The sequence below is a fragment of the Pongo pygmaeus genome, chromosome 1, assembly GCF_028885625.2.
Source record: "Pongo pygmaeus isolate AG05252 chromosome 1, NHGRI_mPonPyg2-v2.0_pri, whole genome shotgun sequence".
NCBI lineage: Eukaryota > Metazoa > Chordata > Mammalia > Primates > Hominidae > Pongo > Pongo pygmaeus.
In genome coordinates this window covers 18,333,839-18,354,318 of record NC_072373.2, presented here as the reverse complement: position 1 = coordinate 18,354,318, position 20,480 = coordinate 18,333,839, and the positions used below count along the sequence as shown (strand labels likewise).

The 20,480-nt window shown below is 37.6% G+C and overlaps 1 protein-coding gene across 9 annotated transcripts in view; it reads right to left on the bottom strand.

Moving 5' to 3' along the window:
* TTC13 (tetratricopeptide repeat domain 13) overlaps positions 1 to 20,480 on the bottom strand; it is a 72,857-nt gene that overhangs the window by 26,818 nt on the left and 25,559 nt on the right. For 3 of the 9 annotated variants that reach the window (XM_054486795.2, XM_054486786.2, XM_054486806.2), the window contains exon 5: positions 776 to 858. In XM_054486795.2, the coding sequence (XP_054342770.1) occupies positions 776 to 858 (83 nt within the window). Of the gene's footprint in view, positions 1 to 775; positions 859 to 6,383; positions 6,495 to 7,446; positions 7,564 to 10,845; positions 10,939 to 12,430; positions 12,497 to 20,480 lie in introns of all 9 variants that reach the window. The other 6 variants (XM_054486734.2, XM_054486743.2, XM_054486753.2 and 3 more) reach the window with 3 other exon arrangements.

Here is a 20,480-nt window from a genome sequence, read left to right as displayed (position 1 = left end):
CCAAGCTGGAGTGCAGTGGCTCAATCTCGGCTCACCGCAACCTCGACTCCCGGGTTCAAGCGATTCTCCAGCCTCAGCCTCCCAAGTAGCTGGGATTACAGGAACCCACCACCATGCCCAGCTAATTTTTGTATTTTTAGTAGACACAGGGTTTCACCATGTTGGCCAGGCTGGTCTTGAACTCCTGACCTCAAGTGATCTGCCTGTCTCAGCCTCCCAAAGTGCTAGAATTACAGGGGTGAGCCACCACTCCCGGCTTACTTTTTTTTTTTTTTTTTTTTTTTTTAAGCCAAAAGTCACAATAGCTCTATTCATCAGGGCAATGCATGGGGTCAGGAAGCCAAGTTCTAGTTACAACTTCTCATTCTCAGTAGATGTACATTATAATCACAACTTTTCCATCCCTTCATTCTAGGACTCTTCAAAGAGATCATAGGAAATTTACCTTAGTTACTAAGAAAGTAGCAGCAGCATCTATACCCCAATAGCTTACAATGCCACTATTCAAAACAACAACCCTTGAAGGATGAACGTTTTCTAGACCAATACACACGCTGAAGTTAAGAGAGAATACTGTGCATCATGACATCCTCTGATACAATTTTTTTTTCTGCATTTCAGAGAAAATATCAACAAGTCTATATATACTTGCACAATTCAAAATATCCATCTCCTTTGGTTAAGAAATACTATTTCTTTTAAATATTACGTGAAGCTATCTTGTCTCCCCACCCTTCAGCCTCCCTCCTACCCCAACTGTTATTATTTTACTCACCTATACGCCTGCCCTAGACTTTTATATGCATCAATAAAGTCAACTTTCTGCTTCAAAGCTTCTTTGAAGGATTCAATAGCTTCCTGTAAAAAGTGTAGAGAAAATTATTTCATTTGCATAATTGTTAAAATTGAGATTCACTTAAATCATAAAAGGATTTAAATATATATCCTGGTCTCTGACAGATTTTCTTTTAAATAGGAGGACTTTTAAAAAAGAGAGGCAGAAAATGCAATAAACTATAAGTCAGAAGGATTTAATTTCAGTAAACAAATGCATTACTATGAAAAATATGAGCCTTAAATTTCTCCCCTTTACAATGGGAAATCAGCTTTCCATTTTCTCTACTTTATTACTAGCTACTTCATTAAAACTTTGAATACTAATCATTTCACCTTCATATTATTAATATCATATCCTTAATTAAGAAAGGCCCTAGGACCAAAAGCAAGCCTAACAGCTGTGTGAAATAATTTAAAATGATCATAACTGGCAACATTTAAAATTGAACCGAGAGACAAAAAAGAAAGCCCAATGTGAAACTGTTTCTAAAACAAGCAAAAAGGCTCCTAGATTCACCAACTGAAGGATTCCCATGATCTACAAGGAAAAAGAAAAAGTAAAACAAAACAAAACAAAAACCTTAAGTTGGAGGTGTTTGGGGTTAGCTTCCGTCGGCCTAACACCAAGTCTGTGGCTAAGAAAGTGAGAACTCCTAAGCAGGCACTATCCTTTGGGAAGCTATCCTTGGAAATGCATGGTGTACTTGGCTACTGCCTAACTCCCTCTCCATCTATGAAAACTATTAATCAAGTGTACCATTCTATTTAAGTAGAAACAACCTAGGCTTAAACCAACATTAAATGTACTTTTCACTGTGACTTATACACTGCAATAAAAAAATTATGACTATATTAGCTTACTAACACTTTTCCTAAGGAAAAGACATATCTTACTAAAGTTACCTGCTATAAAGCATCATGATCTCTAATAGCTTTAATGCAAAAGACATGACTTTAGATAATTTTACACCTGATTAGATAATTCATAGAAGAAAACTACTGAAGATGTCACATACCTTGTACATGGTAGGCACTCAATAAATATTTAATGATTTGGTAAGGCACACAAAATTGTTTTGCAAAAGCAGTACAATTCTAATTCTTTTCAAAAAGGCATCATTCCCTGCACCTTGATTTTCTCTGGAAGGGAGACAGTAGGACAAGACAGGCTGGTGTGCAAACTCTTCAAAGGCAACGATGGGATGACAATCTACTAATTAAGGACTCCTGCTGAATATCTATGGTTGGGTAGAGAGATAAGAATGGAGAAACTTTAACATTTAAGAAATGTTAAAGATCACTTTTAGTTAGGCTTCTTGCCATGGTGTAACCTTGATCTTTTAAGAGTTTACCACTATATTCTTAATTCAGTAAACATATATTGAGCGCCTACTATGTGCCAGAGACAGTGTGAGGTGCAGGGAAGGCAAGGATAAGCCAGTCATTATCTCTGTCCTCTAAGAATGGAGTCTAGTTAGAAAGCCAATTGTGTCACCAGGTTATCGGAATACAAATTAAGAGCTACAATAGAGATATAAGTAAGTCTCTGAGAATTAAGAGAAAGAAACCACTAACTGAGCCTGGGGTAACAGAACAGGCTTCAGGGAGGAAGTGACAATTGAGTTGGGTCTTGGAGAATGAAAAGGAATTTGGTAAAGAAAGAGGGCATTTTGGAGAGGGGAAATAGTGCTGTACAGTGGCACAGATCACTCAGAAATGGTGCAGGAGTGCAGGGTGCATGGGTGGGTGCAGCGGTGAGGGAAAAGATGGGAGACCAGGCTAACATGGGAAGCTGGGCCAGGAAAGGAAGGGCCTCCTGGGCCAAGCTGTGTAGGCAGTGAGGACTAGGGGGCTTCACACAGGTGCATGACCTCAGGAAATGTACTTTTTAGAGATGATTACTACTAGCAGCAACAAAGACAGACTAGGGACGGAAGGGAATGGAGACAGGGAGCCAAATTAGGGAGTTGCTGCAGTAGTCGGAGCAAGAGATAATGAAAGCTCAAACTGAGAAAGTGTCTCTGAGGAGAGAAAAGAAGGGTCAACCTCAGGAGACATTTTGAAAGGCAAACTACAACAGAGTTCGGTGGCTGCCTGGGTATGGGAGATGAGGGAGAAGAAAGGGTAGGAAGCTTTTAAGCTGAAGAGCTTGGGTGGGTGGCGAGAACATTAACCAAGTAAGGAAGTACAGGAGAAAGGGCAGCTGCAGGGGGGGATGGGGTGGGGCAGGAGGGAATAACGAGCCCATCGGGGCGTGTTAAGTCTGGAGTGCTTGTGGACAGCTAGGTGGAGACGCCCAGGGGGCTGCCCACTCCACTTACAGCATGCTTGGACGCCACAGTTCTTCAAAGTCTGATTTCTCTTCAGCTTTTAAGAGTCTTTGGTTTCGGGGTTCCTGTCTAATCACTGCACAGCTCTCTACCTCATTCTGCCAAAGAGGGGACATAGTAGAATCAAGATTTTAAGGCGTTGGGAACAAAGAAACTACGTTTGAATGAATCAATCTCTAAGCACATGAACTGGCTCTGAATTAATTTGCTTGGCAAATGCCATCCCACCATTTTCAGTCCCCATCTTTCTTACTAGTTGACAGGCAACCACCACCCTAGGGCTGTTCCTTGTAACTAAGAGAACACTCTCAGAAAACTCTCAAAGTGAAGACTGATGGTGTTTGGGACACACGGTTTGTGAAATATCCTTACAACATAGATAAAACAATGGGATTCAATAGAAAAGTTTTTGTTGTTTCCCTAGGAAGATCCAAAATGCCTGATATAACCGCTGGATTAGATAGTTGTAAAATTTGTAACGTAATATTGCCTAATATACTTCTAATGTATTACATCATATAGTAAATAAGCAATCACCCACTCAATTAATTTCTAAATTGCTGTTGGCCAAGAGAGACCACCTTTAGGATATAAAGATAGCTCAAACTCATTGGTCCATTTAATACTTGTCTCTACGGTTAACAAGAGAAATAGAAAAATCTAGACAAAGTTCATTTATTAATTCAGCCATTTCACTACCGACTCAGTTTTCCAATCTGTGTAACAGGGACACCTTCCACTCCTTCTATACCTCATGCGGATGCCGTTGGGATGAAGGAGACAGTAAGTAACCACTCTAACCTCCTCAGACAGCGGATCTATAAAAACGCAAAGCAAGAGTTCCCATCTATTGTACTTGCTGATGCTGTGCTTATGAGCATGGTGAAAAGGACAGAGCACCAAATAACTTGGTAGGACTAGTTTGCTGAGGGGCTTTTAATGCTCAAAATGAAAGCACCGTTTCTAGGTTCTTACCATGCAGATCTAAAGCAAATCAAACTGAATTTCAGTTCTTGTGCAATTTGTAGTTAGTTTCTCTTTTCTGAAAAATTCTCATTTTCAAATACCCCAAAGAGCCCTGTTCATCTTCCTAAACCTGGCTTTACAGTAACAATGTTAAAAGCGAAACCATTTGCATTTGCTTACTTTTAAAAATATTTTCAACCTCTTAATACGAATAGGTTGGTATTTTTTGTATTTGTAATCTTTTTCTCCTCCATGAGATATCCAAGGGATATAATTTGAGTAGAGTACCGAGGTTCTGAGTTTTTTAAATTTAAGGTGACTGTCAGAGAAGATGAGAGGAACAGGGGGCAGATACAAAATAAACTGGACAAGTCTATCTGGCAGCTGCTCAAAGCATGTTTTAAGAAATTGCTCTCAAAGCCTACGGCTGCCAGTCTGAATCCTGAGGGGAGAGAGAGGTCTTTATTAGGAGTATCCTCCACATACTTCCAAAAGGAATGTGAGGTTTATGAAATAGAATCTGCAAAATTCCTTTTGGTTTGGTTTTTAGTGGGATGGGGTTTTTCTTTTAGAATCTGTAAAACTTTAAATTTTCACAGATAAAATAATCTATAATAATTAATATTTGATTCCTGTTTAAAGCTTACAAAGTACTTTTCACATAGAGTATTTTATTGAATCCTCATGATCACTCCAAGAGGCAGAAAGTAGAACTGTTTCCACTTTATAGACATGGAAGGAGAAACTGATTGCCCATGGAGCTTGGAGCGAGAACTCAAACCAAGACCATTCAACACCAACTTCAATGCTCTGTCCTTGAAATTCATTATTGCACTAATACGTATTGAGCACCTACTTTGTGACAGGCACTGCCCTTAACACTGAGGATTTGCAATGTGCAGCCTTTTCACAGGTAAACACTCTCCCCACAACCCAAATATATATATGTCAGATCCTCAAACCACTTTCAATAATAAAATGTCCGTTCTTTCTGCAGAATACATATCCCTGCCACACACTACTGAATTTCTTCACAGCCTTCAAAGTTCTTGTTAAGTACCACCTTCTGGGACTCCTATCAGAATGAATTGCTTTTTGGCTATGCAGGCTGACTCTATTTCGTTCTCAGGCCCGTCTGTCTTCCATCAGGTAGCTTGGATGTGTCCTGTGTGAGAGCACCTGCTGTGTGCCAGGCCTTGAGCGGCACTAAGGAGGCCCAGGTGAGAGAGGCAGCTCCCTGTCAAGTTCCAGGCCCCCGGCTCCTGGCACAAGCCTTCTCACAGTGGGTTCCCTGCACAGACTCAGAACACGGAATCAAGTGCCCGGGCAGGAGGAAGGGCCAGGCTGGAGGCCACATTTCTGCCCATACTTTCAGTCAGTTCAGATAGCTTTCCTGTTTCCCTCTACCTCCTCTGCCTAGCAGTCAGGCAGTCCTCAAGTAATACTAATACAGTCAATCTCAGAAGGGTCTCCCAACCTGTTCCTGTGGTCTCTCAAGGAGCTGGGTCAAGTTTCATGCCCACTGACCTAGACCCAACCAATGTCACCTGGTCAGTCCTTCTGTCCCTCATCTCCTCAGCCACCATGCTGTCTGAATCTACTTCCTAAATTACGCATTTGGTCTCAGTGCTGGAATCTATGCATTTTGGCAACCTAGAATTTATAGATCCTCTGGCCTGCAAATTTAAGTCAAAATGCTTAGCACAGTACTCCAGGATAAGGACCTGCCCTCCACCGACCTTCCAGCTTCATCTCCCTTAAACCATACCCAACTACTTCCCACTCTGTGAACTGCCCATATTTCCATCTCCCCAAGTCATCACCCACGCTTTCCTCTCTGCCTGAAGGGCTTTTCTTCTCCCACCTCCACCCCCTAATCCTACTCAGTCTTCCAGCTCCAGGACAAAGTCCACCTGTTCTTTGGAGCTTTCTCTAACTCTGCAGTTCCAACGAATCTTTCTTATCTAAGTTTTCAAAGCACTTTGTTTATATTACATTCTTGAGTATGTTTACCATATGATAAATTATACGTGGAAAAAGCTTTGCAAACTGTATCCTCTATAAAGGTAAAGTATCATTTCTCCCACTTATTAAGCTTTGATCCTTTCCCTTTCTGTATCTCCCTCCAAGAACCCATCAAAGAGTAGGAGCTCAATAAATAATAAATACCAGCCATCAATCAAACGAAATTCCTCCCACCCACAAGAGAAGCAGAGTCATCATATGGTACAATATGCACAACACTTTCACCTTCAGAAGTCCTCTGTGAAAGAAAGTTAAACCTTTGTATAGCATAGCTATAGGCTGGTTTTTGTTCAGTTCTAAGGACTGCTGAAAGTCTTCATGGGCTGTTGCATAGTCCTACAAAAAGGAGAGTGGGGGGGAAAATAAAATAGTATTCATTAGATATGTGAACATTTCCTAATTTTTGACTGGTAGAGAAAAAAAAATCTCAATTCGTCCTCTGCCCTTTTCGGCTTTAAAGGAAACATTTCATGCCACTATATATTGGTTAAATGCTTATACTACTCATTCAAACAGTTGGGAGTTTTTTAAGAAAAGTGATGGTGAGAAAAACTCACAAAGGTTTAAATTAAGCACTCTGTCTCAACTACAAAAAAATTTATCTCAAATAGTATTATGGTAATAATCTGTTAGAGAAATTTCTGGTACTAGCATTTTATCATACTGGATATTTCCAAAATAATTATGCCACAGATTAACATTAAAATGTGTTATGCTGAGACTCTTTTAATATATTTTCTTTGGCACAGAAAATTGTTATTTAAAGTACTATAAGCCACAGAAATAATTGCAGCAATCATAAATGCCACTCTGATGATAAAAGACAACCTTGTCAGGCTTGGGTCACTTACATAGAGAAGCTACAGTCTGGAAAGCCATGCTAGTTCAGGGTGTGTTTCTTGGGCTGTGAAACCCAAAGAAATTCAAATTTTACCTCTAAGTTTAATAATCACATTGACAACATGCACACCTGCTTCCCTATGAGGACATTTGCGAGAAAGATTGACATACAATCCACAAACTAAATTTATCTTTCTCTCTCTTTTTTTTAATGCCAGTCCAGAATTAGTTATTGCTGACAGCTCAAACAAGAAAATGTTTTTAGTACTTAATGTTCTCCACTGAGTTTAATTTCAGCTACAGAAAATGCTTTTATAACTCTTATGACACAGACATATTACTAAACAGTCAAGGCCCAAATCTATCAAAGAGTCACTTTCTGAGGTCAAGGGAAAAATGAAATCTTCATCATCATAAAAAGAAATACTTCAAGACAAAAACCAGTCACCTCTGATATGAAGTACAGGGTTCCCCGATGTCTGTACAGCCGTGCTGAGGGCTGCAGTTGGATAGCTTTAGTGAGGTCATTCACTGCTTCATTAATTCGTCCCAGAGGGGACAGAATCTAGAAATCCCAAACATGTAATCAGGAAGAATACCAATGACCAACCCTAAAATCCCAATGTTTTTAACTCTTCAATTCCACTTCACCATACTCCACTCACAAAATTACTCTCAGCAGGCTGCAATCCTTGACCCCATATACTATGCGGTGGGGTTCAAAGTCAACCAGCTGAGGTGCCACTGATCTTTGTCCAGTCAAGCAGGAGGCTGATGAACTATGACTGCAGCAACTGCCTTGTCACTATTTCACATTCTGGGTTGTACCAGATGTTGCTTTTCTTGCAATGTGATTTTTTTTCTTGACTTTATCTTTTAAATCAAAATTTGGCATATATACACAAAGATGTCAAAATTAACCTGAAAGATAATGTTGAACCATTAAAATAGACAAATTATTGGACACAGATTAGAGTCTTCCATGGTCTTTAGCTCTGTCCTCTATGGTAAGAAGAGCTGAATGACAGCTTCTAAGATTCCAGATGCTCTTTAAGCCCTTTTGTGTAACAACTTTTAACTCATGAGTCATGATCTGCAGAGTAGGAGGAAAAATATCTGCAAGCCTGTTTGGAAAAGCTCTTTTGAGCCAGCAATCAGTTGTATTCAGGCAACATGAAAATACAGAAGACAGTTCAGAATGCAAAAGTAAACCAAAAAGACATAAGAAAATCCAAAATGGGTATCAGTGTTCACGCAATCAAGCCCAAGCACTTTATCCTGAATGAACGTCCTTAAATTAGGGTTTATTTTGTTGTTGTTTTAGAGACAGGGTCTCACTCTGTCACCCAAGCTGGAATGTAGTGGCACAATCATAGCTCACTGTAACCTCGGACTCCTGGGCTCATGCAATCTTCCTACCTCAGCCTCTTGAGTAGTTTAGGCTACAGGGTTGTGCCATCATGTCCTGCTAATTTATTTTTTAAAATTTTTTGCAGAGGTAGGGGTCTCACTACATTGACCAGGCTGGTCTTGAACTCTTGGCCTTGAGCAATCCTCCTGTGTTGGTCTCCCCAAATTTTGGGATTATAGGCATAAGCCACCATGCCCAGCCTATTCTATCCTTATTAGACAGGTTATTTCTACCCAATTTTATAATTTCCTACTCTACAGACGTTTAAAACCAGCAAGAAAGAGGATTCAGGCAGGCCTATCACCAGTAGTAAGCATGATAGCTCAGAAAGAGGAAAGAAATTGAATATATGTCTGAGAATTCAAAAAGCACAGTGGGCTGGGGTTGTATTTGGGAAGGAAAATCATCCCTCCCTAGTTTATCAACCCCTAGGTACATAACTGAATTATCATACCCTAGCACAACAATCAATATGATAATAATGAGTAACTTTAAAAAGTTAACTTATGTTCATCGAATATAGAATATTTCAGAAAGCATGAAAGTGAAAGATTTCTCATAAAATGACTTCTGACATATATAAATGGTATGTTATAATTTAGCTGGAAAATTCAGTATGTAGCAACATTATTGCCCAATAATGCCAGAAAAAGAGAATATTATTATACATTTTTAAGACAATTAAAAATTATTTTTCTAATTACCAATGCCATTTTTGATAAACAGTAGCTTTTTATTAGATATGCAAATTGTAAAGACCTGTTAAATAATTCTTACCTAAATATACTTAATTTAATTCATGATTTGCCAGATTTTAACATAAACCAGAGTGATATAGGGGAAAAAACATCAGTCCCCTCTCCCAGAAGCAGATGATTACCAAATTTGTCACCAAATTAGCCACTAGACACCAACTAAATACCAGCAAGTCTCATGCAGTGATAAACTATAGTCACTTAACCCTTAGGGTTATAATTCAAAATAGATAAGAGGTAAGAAATTAAATCATTCATTGAGAAAGATTTTATTCAAAAAGCCAAATCCCCAACAAAACAAAAATTCACTTTAAGAGACTGAACTGTAAGACACAATAATCTTGAGAACAAAAATACCATAAATACAGTTTTTAAATTCCTACACCTTTAGCACTTCCTTTACTAGTTTTCTCTCCCAAAAGAGAAAATAAAAAGTAATTTTTTCTTTAGTTCAACTATGAGATCATATCAGATGATTAAAAGTTGTTTTATTCAGACTAAATACATTAACACATATGAAGCCTAGATAGCTTATTATTTTAAGGAAGTAAAATAAACACATTTCACTTAAAAACGTAAAACAGAATGCCTTTGTACAGACTCTCTTCCCTGCGCTGAACACTCTCCTTCATCTTGTCCCCACCACACCATGGGACTGGATCAGCTCTAGCCTCGCTTCCTCTGATGGCCTCAGCATCATTCCCAACATTCCCCTTCTTCTCTTCCCAAAGAAGCGCCTCCTCTGTCTACTTGAGCCAGTATTACATGGCATCTTCACCACATATTATCTGTCTCTATGTCAAGCTCCTTTAAGATGTGGCTGTCATCATCCTCACTTGATCTATGTATCCATGCAGCTAGGTCTGTATCATAAGAATTACATTTAAGTGCTCACACACATACACACCAGCAGAATGAACGCTTCCAAGGGCTGTGAATTCCAGTTTGACCTAACAGTCATATCAAGTCTTGCTAAAGTATGTCACATGTACAGTAAATATTATGTGTTATATTTTTCAATGAATATCTATAATATTGTTATATTTTTCAATGAATATTATGTGTTATATTTTTCAATGAATATTATGTGTTTTTCTTTTGTGTTATATTTTTTGTGTTTTTTTAATTTTATTATTATTATACTTTAAGTTTTAGGGTACATATGCACAACGTGCAGGTTTGTTACATAAAGACTTGGAACCAACCCAAATGTCCAACAACGATAAACTAGATTAAGAAAATGTGGCACATATATATACCATGGAATACTATGCAGCCATAAAAAATGATGAGTTCATGTCCTTTGTAGGGACATGGATGAAACTGTGTTTTTTTTGTGTTATATTTTTATGTGTTATATTTTTCAAAATATAACACAAATATTATGTGTTATATTTTTCGATGAATATCTATAGAAGTAGTATACATCCTATTTTCATACTAAATATTTTCAACCACATATTTTCATACTAAATATTACTCTTCTATGTTAGTTCAGGAATATCACTCAGTCCATAGTTTTCTATTAATTTCAACCATGCTTAAAGGCATTAAGTACCGACATAGAAAAACATAAGAGTTTTAAGGGAGCATTAAAATTTACAAGTAATAAAGTAATAGGAAAAAAATTGAGATTCAACTAATCCAATAACGACAGAGGGAAAAAGAAAGCCACACTCACTTCTGCTCGCTGCTCAAATACCTCTGGACGATCTGGTTCCAAGGTAATTACTCGGCTTAGTTCGAACAGAGCAAGCTCAGCATTCTTAATGTCCTTGAAAAGGCATTAGCTTAGTATGAGACATACTGTTACTCAAAACCAGGCTGAAAAAATTTTCTGAGAAAACTAATAATTTAGTAATGATATAACCAATTGTTTAAAAATAAATATGAACTTCACTTCTATGTAAGAGATGTGCCATGTCAAATCAGTCATGATATTATAATTATTTAACTCACTCAAGTCTACCTACTTACTCAACAATAACATGTTAGACCCGGCTACCTATCACAAATTCCACAGATGGCAGGATATTATCTAAACTTAATCTACTTAAACATGGAATCAACGAATCTCAATGGATGAGTACGTGGATACCAGCACATGAAATGAGGCTGACCTGTGGCAACAGGGGAACAGAAATGGGTCAAGACAGTGTCTATCAAAAACATAAGCCTATAAATCTATACCTTAAGAAGTTTAGGTAAGTTCTCTTTAACATTTGCATGTTACTTTTACATTAAAAATGCATGTGCAACTTTTTATTAAATATACATGCAAATTTAATCTCAAGATATATAATTTTAAAAGATGAGAATTAGGAAGAGGCAGCTCTGAACTTTACTACTGCAACTTCAACCTGGTCATTTATTGATGCTCTGAGTAAAATATCATTTCCTTCCTAAGCACTTCCATCATTCCCAATTCTAAATTCATTCTCAGTCCTCTATGTCTCAAGTATACAAATACACAAAGTTTCTCCAATAGGCCAGCACAAGGTTAGTATAATATTAATTGTAATATTTTATAAATTGTAATAAAATAAAAATGTTAAACATTTTTAATATTTTAATGTAAAAGTTGCAAAAGTGGTATTTCTCTCAAAGCACAATTTCACACAAATATTTTTAGTATACAATAAGACAATAGAAAAAGTTTGCATATAATGTCCTAGACTAAAAATTTGGAAAGCTGAACTTACATCATTTCGTGATTTACTATATAATTTCAGGAGTCTTCATTTTTATACCATAGTACCTTTGTTTGTGTAAAATATGATTATCATAGTCCTCCTCCAGCCTTCCTCAGAGAAATAAGGGGAATAATTTGATTACAGCTACAAAGATATTACACCTATGTGCAAAAAGTATAAAATATAACAAATAAAAATAAATTTTACACGCCTAAAAAAACCTTTTGTTCTTTCATCAAACTTTAATAATTGTGAAAGGAACTCAAACTCTGTAAGTCCTACTGCACTATTGATGCCCAGTCTCCACTTGGACCATTGAATATCTCTTAGGAATGCAAGCAGGGTCTCATGCTTTTCTTAGTCTATCCAGTTCATCAAAGTTGACTTCAGAAGATCTGGGTGGAAATCCCCAGTCCACCACTTACTAGCTGCCATTTTCTCATCTGTGAACTGGAATGATAGATACCACTCCACATCCCATCAAGGGTCAATGAACAGTGGCAGTTCTAGCAAAACCCTGGTCTGTGTCAGGTCATGTAGGCACTATGGCAATCGTAACTATTACATACTCACATGTAGTCCCTTCTTTCCATAGGCTATCCCTCGGCCATAAATTGCACTAACCAGATCAGGCTCCTCCTAGTCAGACCAAAACAAAAACACGTCAAAAACCATAAACAAAACAAAACAAAAAATCAGTTTCTGCTTAAAGCACGTTAATGCCGCAAGTGACAGCTCTACTTCTTTATGCTACTACCACTCATAAGTCAATACGCAGTCTCCAACCTGAAAAGTCTATGTTCTTAAAGCTCATTTGTACGAAATGTGATAAAAGTTTCATGTTGAAAAAAATAATAAAGAGAGAAGGGAACCAACATTACAGAGCAACATGCTGGTTTCTTTCATAGAGTCATCTTATTTAAAATGCAATCCTCTCAACAACTCTGGCAGCATCAGCAATCATGTCTTACAGAGAAGAAGGAGGCTCAGAGGGGTAAAGAGATGTGAGCAAAGGATAAGGTAATGCCTGTAACTAGTGTGTTTCCTTTCATATATCCATGAAATAACCTGAAAAGGAAAGAACCACTCAGTGCCAACACAATGACGAACTAAAAATGAGGCTGCATTGAAATCTGTTGGAGATTAATTCAACCCTTCATACTAATGGGTTGAAATAAAAACCAGACTCTTTTTGCAGCCTGCTCCCATGCTTTCTCCCGTTATTCTGCAATCCAGATGGGGTGGAGGAAACACCTATCACGACCAAAGACAAAACATCTGTTGACCCCAGCCATTGAGTCCTTACACACAGGTTAGTTGGTGAGTGAATGAAATGCCTCTCATCTACATTTAGCCTCTACAATTTTTACTTCTCTGAATGGTTCGCTATACAGTTAAGAAAGAAGAATAAACAGCTGCCTCTGGCTATAAGGTCCTGGGTGGAAGTCTTGCACTGCTAAGGGATTTAATAGAATGGCACTGGATTCTCCAGAAAGAAACTCTGCAAAAACTTGATAGATTAATCTATTGTTCAGTTTCAAATCTGAGCTAGGGTATCTGCCAGTATTATAGAAAATGAACACATTCACTTCAATGATGAGTAAATGGGAAAAAATAAAGGAGAAGATAACACGCATTTAAATTTTCCTAAAGGCTACTCAAAATAGAATGAGATGCATCTATATCCAGTGGTAAACTGGCGTATCACTGGCCACAACCCAGACAGCAGATTGGACTACATGGTGTATGAAAAATTGCAAAAATTCAACTAAACAATTTTAGGTTTCTAGCTTCTCTTAGAACATCAAAAGATCCAACAAACATGGGCCCACATTTTCGCATTCTCACACAGCAATAAATAAGAGACTAGAGCTAAGCACTGGCTGTCTCTTTAGATGAGAGGTACAAGTCCATCAGTTCACCACAGGGCCTACTCATCACAGCCACACTGCACCAACTCTCTTTACTCACGTTACTTCCCTGGCCCATACAAAGTGCTAGATTTATGAGTTATATGTAACTGGCATAGAGGTTGCTCATGCTATTTTCTAAGAGGGGCGGGGAACAGTACACGTTATAGACCCACAGAAAGATGGTAGTCATATTGCATAAATCATACTTAAACGTGATTGTGTGAGCCATTATGCGTACAGAAAGAAACACTCCAAAATGCTACCAAGAATTTCCTCTGGGGAGTGAGATTACTAGATATATTCCCATTGTACTTAATATATTGTTATATTCCTGTTAATTGTTTAAAACAGACATGCTCATTTATAGTCAGAAAAAAGTATGTTTTAAGTAATACATGTTTCACTGTAAAAATTTTAGAAAATGAAGAAAAGCACCAAGCAGAAAGTAAAGGAGCCCTATAAGCCTGCCCCCCAGAGATAAGCACTTTAAACATTTAAGTATTCTTCCTGGCTTAAAGGAAGGCAGAGTAAGTGGTTTGGATGGAGAAAGGATACAGGTGTCAGGGGGAAAAAGGGAGCAGGAAAAAAGGGAACCTAATGAGGAATTAAAAGTAAGACTGGCTTTATGCTTTTCCATAGCAAAAAAGGCAGAAGACAGGACAGTCAACAGTCGAACAGAACCCTGGCCAGGCTGGGGTGGGAGGTGGTAAGCCCAGTGAGCTCATCCTCTAGAGCAGGGGTGTCCAATCTTTTGGCTTCCCTGGGCCACATTGGAAGAAGAATTGTCTTAGGCCACACATAAAATACCTTAACACTAATGATAGCTAATGAGCTAAAAAAAAAAAAAAATCTCATAATGTTTTAAGAGACTTTACAAAGCTGTGTTGAGCCACATTCAAAGCCATCCTGGGCTGCATCTGGCCCATGGGTTGGACAAGCTTGCTTTAGGATAACATACATCTCCAGGAAGAACCAAACCTATGCTCAGATTTGTTATGGTTCAAAATATATTATCCAAGCTGCTTTTCTCCTAACTGAGAAAAAAGTTTACTCCAGATGACCAAGAGGTGAATCAGAAAAAGATGTAAATAAGCAGTTATTCTACAAATACAACTGGCATCCCCGCACGCCCGTGGCTGGGGCTGGTGCTCTGGCATCCTCCTGCTCTCCAGCTCACACACCCCTCACCAAATCCTGGCCATCTCACCTCCTGAACAGATCAGCATCCTCCCACCCACTCCATCAGCCCCTGCCCTATCCTAAGCCTTCCTCTCTCACCTAGGATACTGTGATCACCTTACCTGTTCCCATTTCTTCCTATCTATTCTCCAGATATACACCAAGAGTTATCTTTCTAACACTAAAGTCTCATCGTATCACTTCCCTAACTGAAATTATTCAGTGACTCCCCAACACCTAATACAGTGACATTCAAACTTTTTAAACTCCAAATCACTGAAATACATTTTACATTACAATCCAGTATACAGATACACATGTGCACAATATATACACACATGTATCAGAAAACAGTTTCACTAGGTTACACCTAGGACTTCCTATACACAATGGAATCTGATATTTTCTAGTCCAGCATATTTCACTTAAAAAAAAAAAGTGCTAATCTTGACTTGCCAATTAATTTCAGGACCCACTAAAGGGTAGCAACTCACAATACAAAAAAGAAAAAAGGTAACATCTAAATGGCTCTGCAGAAAATATTAATCATTTTCCTGCTTACTGTTCAGCCTCATCTCCTTCCTCTTTTTTTTTTCTTTTCATAAAGACAGGGTCTCACTCTGTCACCCATGCTAGAGTACAGTGGTGCAAGCCTAGCTCACTACAGCCTCAAACTCCTGGGCTCAAGTGATGCTCCCACCTCAGCCTTTCGAGTACCTGAGGCTATAGGAGTGCACGATCACACCAGGCTAATTTTAAAATTTTTTTGTAGAGATGGGGGTCTCACTTTGTTGCCCAGGCTGGTCTCAAGCTCCTGGGTTCAAGCAATCCTCCTGCTTCAACCTCCCAAAGTGCTGGGGTTACAGGCGTGAGCCACCACACCCAGCTTCATTTCATACCCTAGAAATCAGAATCATTTAATAATTCCCTACATACAAGATGCTTTCCCAAATGCAGTGCATTTGCAAATGCTATCCCCTCTGTCTGAAACACTCACCCATTGCCTCGGTCCCCAAGAAATTCCTTTGATCCCTTAAGTCTCAGTTCAAACACCACCTTTGGATTCCTTCCAGACGCCCCTGGAAAATAAATATGCTCCTTCTCCTTTATTCCCACTGTTCACTGTATGGATGTCACCCATTCATTCCACAATTATTTACTCAGTGCCTACTGTTAGCTATCTCAGGTTCCATGTGCTAGGAATACCATGCAAAGCCATGCTATTCTTGCCACATACCAGGAATAGCAAGCAAAAACCAACACAGAAGACAAGGATTTGCCTATCAGATCAAAGTCAGCTCTGCTAAGCCTGTTCTTCCCAAAGGGGAAGCAAGCAGGACAACACGGCTAATAATAGTGGGGTGCAGTCAATGGAAAACAAGAGCCCGATCCAGGGTAACAGGAAGGCAAAGCTCTATGACAGATGTGCCACAGTGAATGACGTATGGTGGGCCTCCAGCTCTTGCAGCTGGAACATTTTTATAGTAATAAAAATTTTAAATTAAAAAAAAAAAAAAACCAGCCATTCAAAAATTTGCAACAGCTGAAATATCCGAACACTGACAACTTCCTAAAGGTAGCCATCATGATCCTGACTGCAGGATTGGACGTGTGCCCCACACAGAGGCCCTCGCATGGGCCTCCCCTCAAGTCATCCCATGGTCTCATCATTACTACAGCACTGAATTGATTACTGTGCTTATCTGTAAAGTATTTAGGTTTTCTCTATTCAATTTATTCTTTCTTTTTTTTTTATTTTTTATTTTTGAGACGAAGTCTCGCTGTCGCCCAGGCTGGACTGCAGTGGCGCGATCTCGGCTCACTGCAAGTTCCACCTCCAGGGTTCACGCCATTCTCCCGCCTCAGCCTCCTGAGTAGCTGGGACTACAGGCGCCAGCCACCATGCCCAGCTAATTTTGTTTTTGTATTTTTAGTAGAGACGGGGTTTCACCGTGTTAGCCAGGATAGTCTCAATCTCCTGACCTCGTGATCCGCCCACCTCGGCCTCCCAAAGTGCTGGGATTACAGGCCTGAGCCACCACGCCTGGCCCAATTTATCTTTCTTTTTAGAATTTTTTCCTAACAGTCAAGAAGGACATATAATTATTGTGGCTGTTATATCTACAGTCTAGTATTAAGCCTTCCTAAATTTAAATAACAGATTTTATTACTTTTAAAAATTGATACAACTTTATTTATTATTTTATCTATCATTAGCTAAAAAGCCAAAAACTTTTCTTTATGGAATGCCATAGTAAATTATTGGCTTTTTCCAAAGAAAAACCAATGTTTATTCCTAAAAACAAATTAGGCTCTGAAGAGCAATTTTTCAAAATATTTTTATAATATTTATACTTTATAAAGTTTTCAGAAACTTTTTGAAAAGTTTCCTTAAAAAGTTTCTATACTCTTAAAAAGACTGAAATGAAAATGAATACTTCAATCTTCCAATTTTACTTTATGCAACTGCAAAATCATGGTATAACAGTTGCCTAAATGGTGTTGTGTCTACTTAGATGTCTCAATTCTCAAAAAAAAGAGTCTAATATATTATCCTCATTTCATTACTTATATATTGACTTTAAATTTTACAGTATTTACTGTATTTACCACTACAAGGCTGGCTTTTTTATTAAAACTGGATCTAAAAACAAACAAGTCGAAACAGTCAGTAGATAAGCAATGTAATGAGGATTAGATTTCACCTAAGTGACGAACATACTTATTTGCATAAAGGATGTTATTTAAAATTCTATGCAGAGGAATGTTTTCAATTTTGCATGCTAATGTAAAATAGGAAATAATGTTCTTTTACAGGTTCAGTTCCACTGGAATCAGATCAAAATCAGATGAGCTCAAGGTCACATAATGAACAGCAAAGGCCAAATTACCTCATAAAATTGTTGAAGTATTTATGTTATACCCATCCCTGCATGAGGACCAAAGCAGCACAGAAATCAGGAAAAAGTTCTACTTTTCAACTCAAGAACACTATTATTGTGCATTGACACATGTGGAAGTGACTTCAGGGCACTGGCATAGAGGCAACACTAACTTATAAGCCTTAAAAAATCAAGAGTTTCCAATGCAGACTGACATCTATTAAACGCTGTCATTGTGCTCAGTTAGAAACCTTGATACTTCTGTAAAGGAAAATCAAACCACAGGGAATAAACATTCCAATAAACACTTTGAAACACCGAGGATTATGGAAATATTTCCCAAGTTTGTAACCTGATGGTGAAACCAAGACAACAGGAAAGGTATAAGAGCTTTATATCAAAAAGTCATTCTGGAGTTAAAGTACTCTTTACATGTAGATTTGAAAATCCTATTAAATGAGCTTATCAAAATAGTGATTCTAATAAAATCCAAGCCCCCGAGTCCCCATTTGTTGCCTGCTTCTATAAACAGAATCATATTCCATGCTCTGCTGCTTCGTACTGGAGCTCATGAGCTGTCTAAAAAAAAAAAAAATTGCCAAGAGTTAATGAACTCAGGAAAACCAAAAAGTCTGTACATGAATAGCTACCACTTTGTAGATTTGTTAAAGGACATTTACTGGCTTAAAAACACTGCACTTTTGCATATCTAGAAGGTCCTGCAAGGAACAGGTAAAAATTTATTAGCATATACAGAGGAAAATGGTTCTCAAGTGATATTTAGCTCAGGTGCAACGTAAAGAATGAAAAGTAGTAGAGCAACATCTGTGTAGGCTTGAAGAAAAGCTTCATCACTATTCTGAAATACTGGATATGAAAAAGTATTATTGAGATAAAAATGTATTTCATACTGCAAGAAATTTTATCACTACACTTGCCAACAAAATAAACAAACAAAAAAGAAAAGAGTAATTAGATTTAGAGAATAATCATATGTGTAATACATAATTTAAAGAGAATAATTTATGCAAATTATGATTCGTGATGAAAAAAGGAGTTTCAATCAATTGGAGAAGAAGCAATAACTATTCTTTGGACATTTGCTAATACCTACTTTTACAGTGTCTTGATGACACTGGCTATCGAGAATTTGATGAAATCAACAGAAAACTCAAACAGAGACTGCGTGCATCAATTTCAAACATAAACTCTAATATAGAAAAGTTTTGTCCAGAAAAGTAGGATCAAGTTTCTCATTAGAACTTTTGAAAACAATTTTAGCATTTAACATCGAATCTTCGTTATTTTCTTTCTTTTTTTCAGAGACAGGTTCTTGCTCTCTAGCTGGAGTATAGAATCTTCGAATTTTCTATTTCTTATCAGTCATATAATATAAAGAAAATGTGACAGATTTTCACAAAGCTTTATCTGGATGCCTCCAAATTATTCTTGTTTACCCATGTGCCATGCAAATATTATTTCCACATGTGCCATGATGTGGAAGGAGCTGGGAAGCACTGAGATAAAGGGTAAGGAGAGAGAAATCACTGAGGAAAGCACCAGCAGGAAAGCCAAGGGCATTCTTGCTGCCAATAAAAATATGTTATAAATGACCACCCAGTTTATTCTTCTGCATCTGAACTTTCCACTGCCTTCATCCCTGCCCCATCAATAGTCTGAACTACAAGCAAAGCAGTCCAACCTTATAATCCACACATTCTCAAAGAGAGATTTCCCAGCTGAAAGCAACCCATTGTATCAGAGATTGATGAAAATGTGATATCACATTTCAATACATTATCTCTTTGCACAAAGAGAAAAATGCTAATATACTTTCTGAACACAATTGCAAGAGAAATGTCTTACAACTATAAATGGACAAAACAAAGGCATATTATAGAGCCATTAAAAATAAGATTGTAGAAAAATACTGAAAAACATTTACAGCATAGAATTAAGTGAAAAAGTAATACAAAACAGTACATATATTCAGATTATAAAACAAATGCATACTTTGAAAAGGCATAAATAAAAAATTTAAACAATGTTAAAGTGGCAGAATTCGGAAATTTTTTATTATTTAAAATATTTTCTTTAAGAGTATTATATTGTCTTCAACCACAATGATAATAACATTTTCAAAAAGTTGAATAAAATAATACATCTGCAAATTCCTATTTTCTGCTGGATTCTACACTCCAGCCTGGTTGCCTTAAATTAACTGATATTTGCTCCTATAAATGTATCAAAACCTCCCTTTCAAACCAGGGTCAAGTGTTAACTGTGTAAAAGTGTTTGCTTACCTTTTATAACATTGCCAATACTTAACAGAAAGGTGATTTTTAAAACTATTTATAATCTACCCTTTGTACTTTAAGTTCCACTGAAGAATAGTGTTCCATATGACCACCCAAATATACCACTCCTTGGATCCAAAGACCTCAAAGTAATAACTAAAATATCTCATCAATTGTTTGAGAATGAAGATATTATCAGTATAATTAACCTTATTTTTAAAGAGAAAACAAAAGCAGAGCTAAAATTTCAAAATGAATCATTTAAATTAAGTCTGCCTCCTAGACTGGAAGGTATTTGTTGGCACTTGCTATGGTTAACACCAATGAATATACCAGAATGGTACTTTGACTA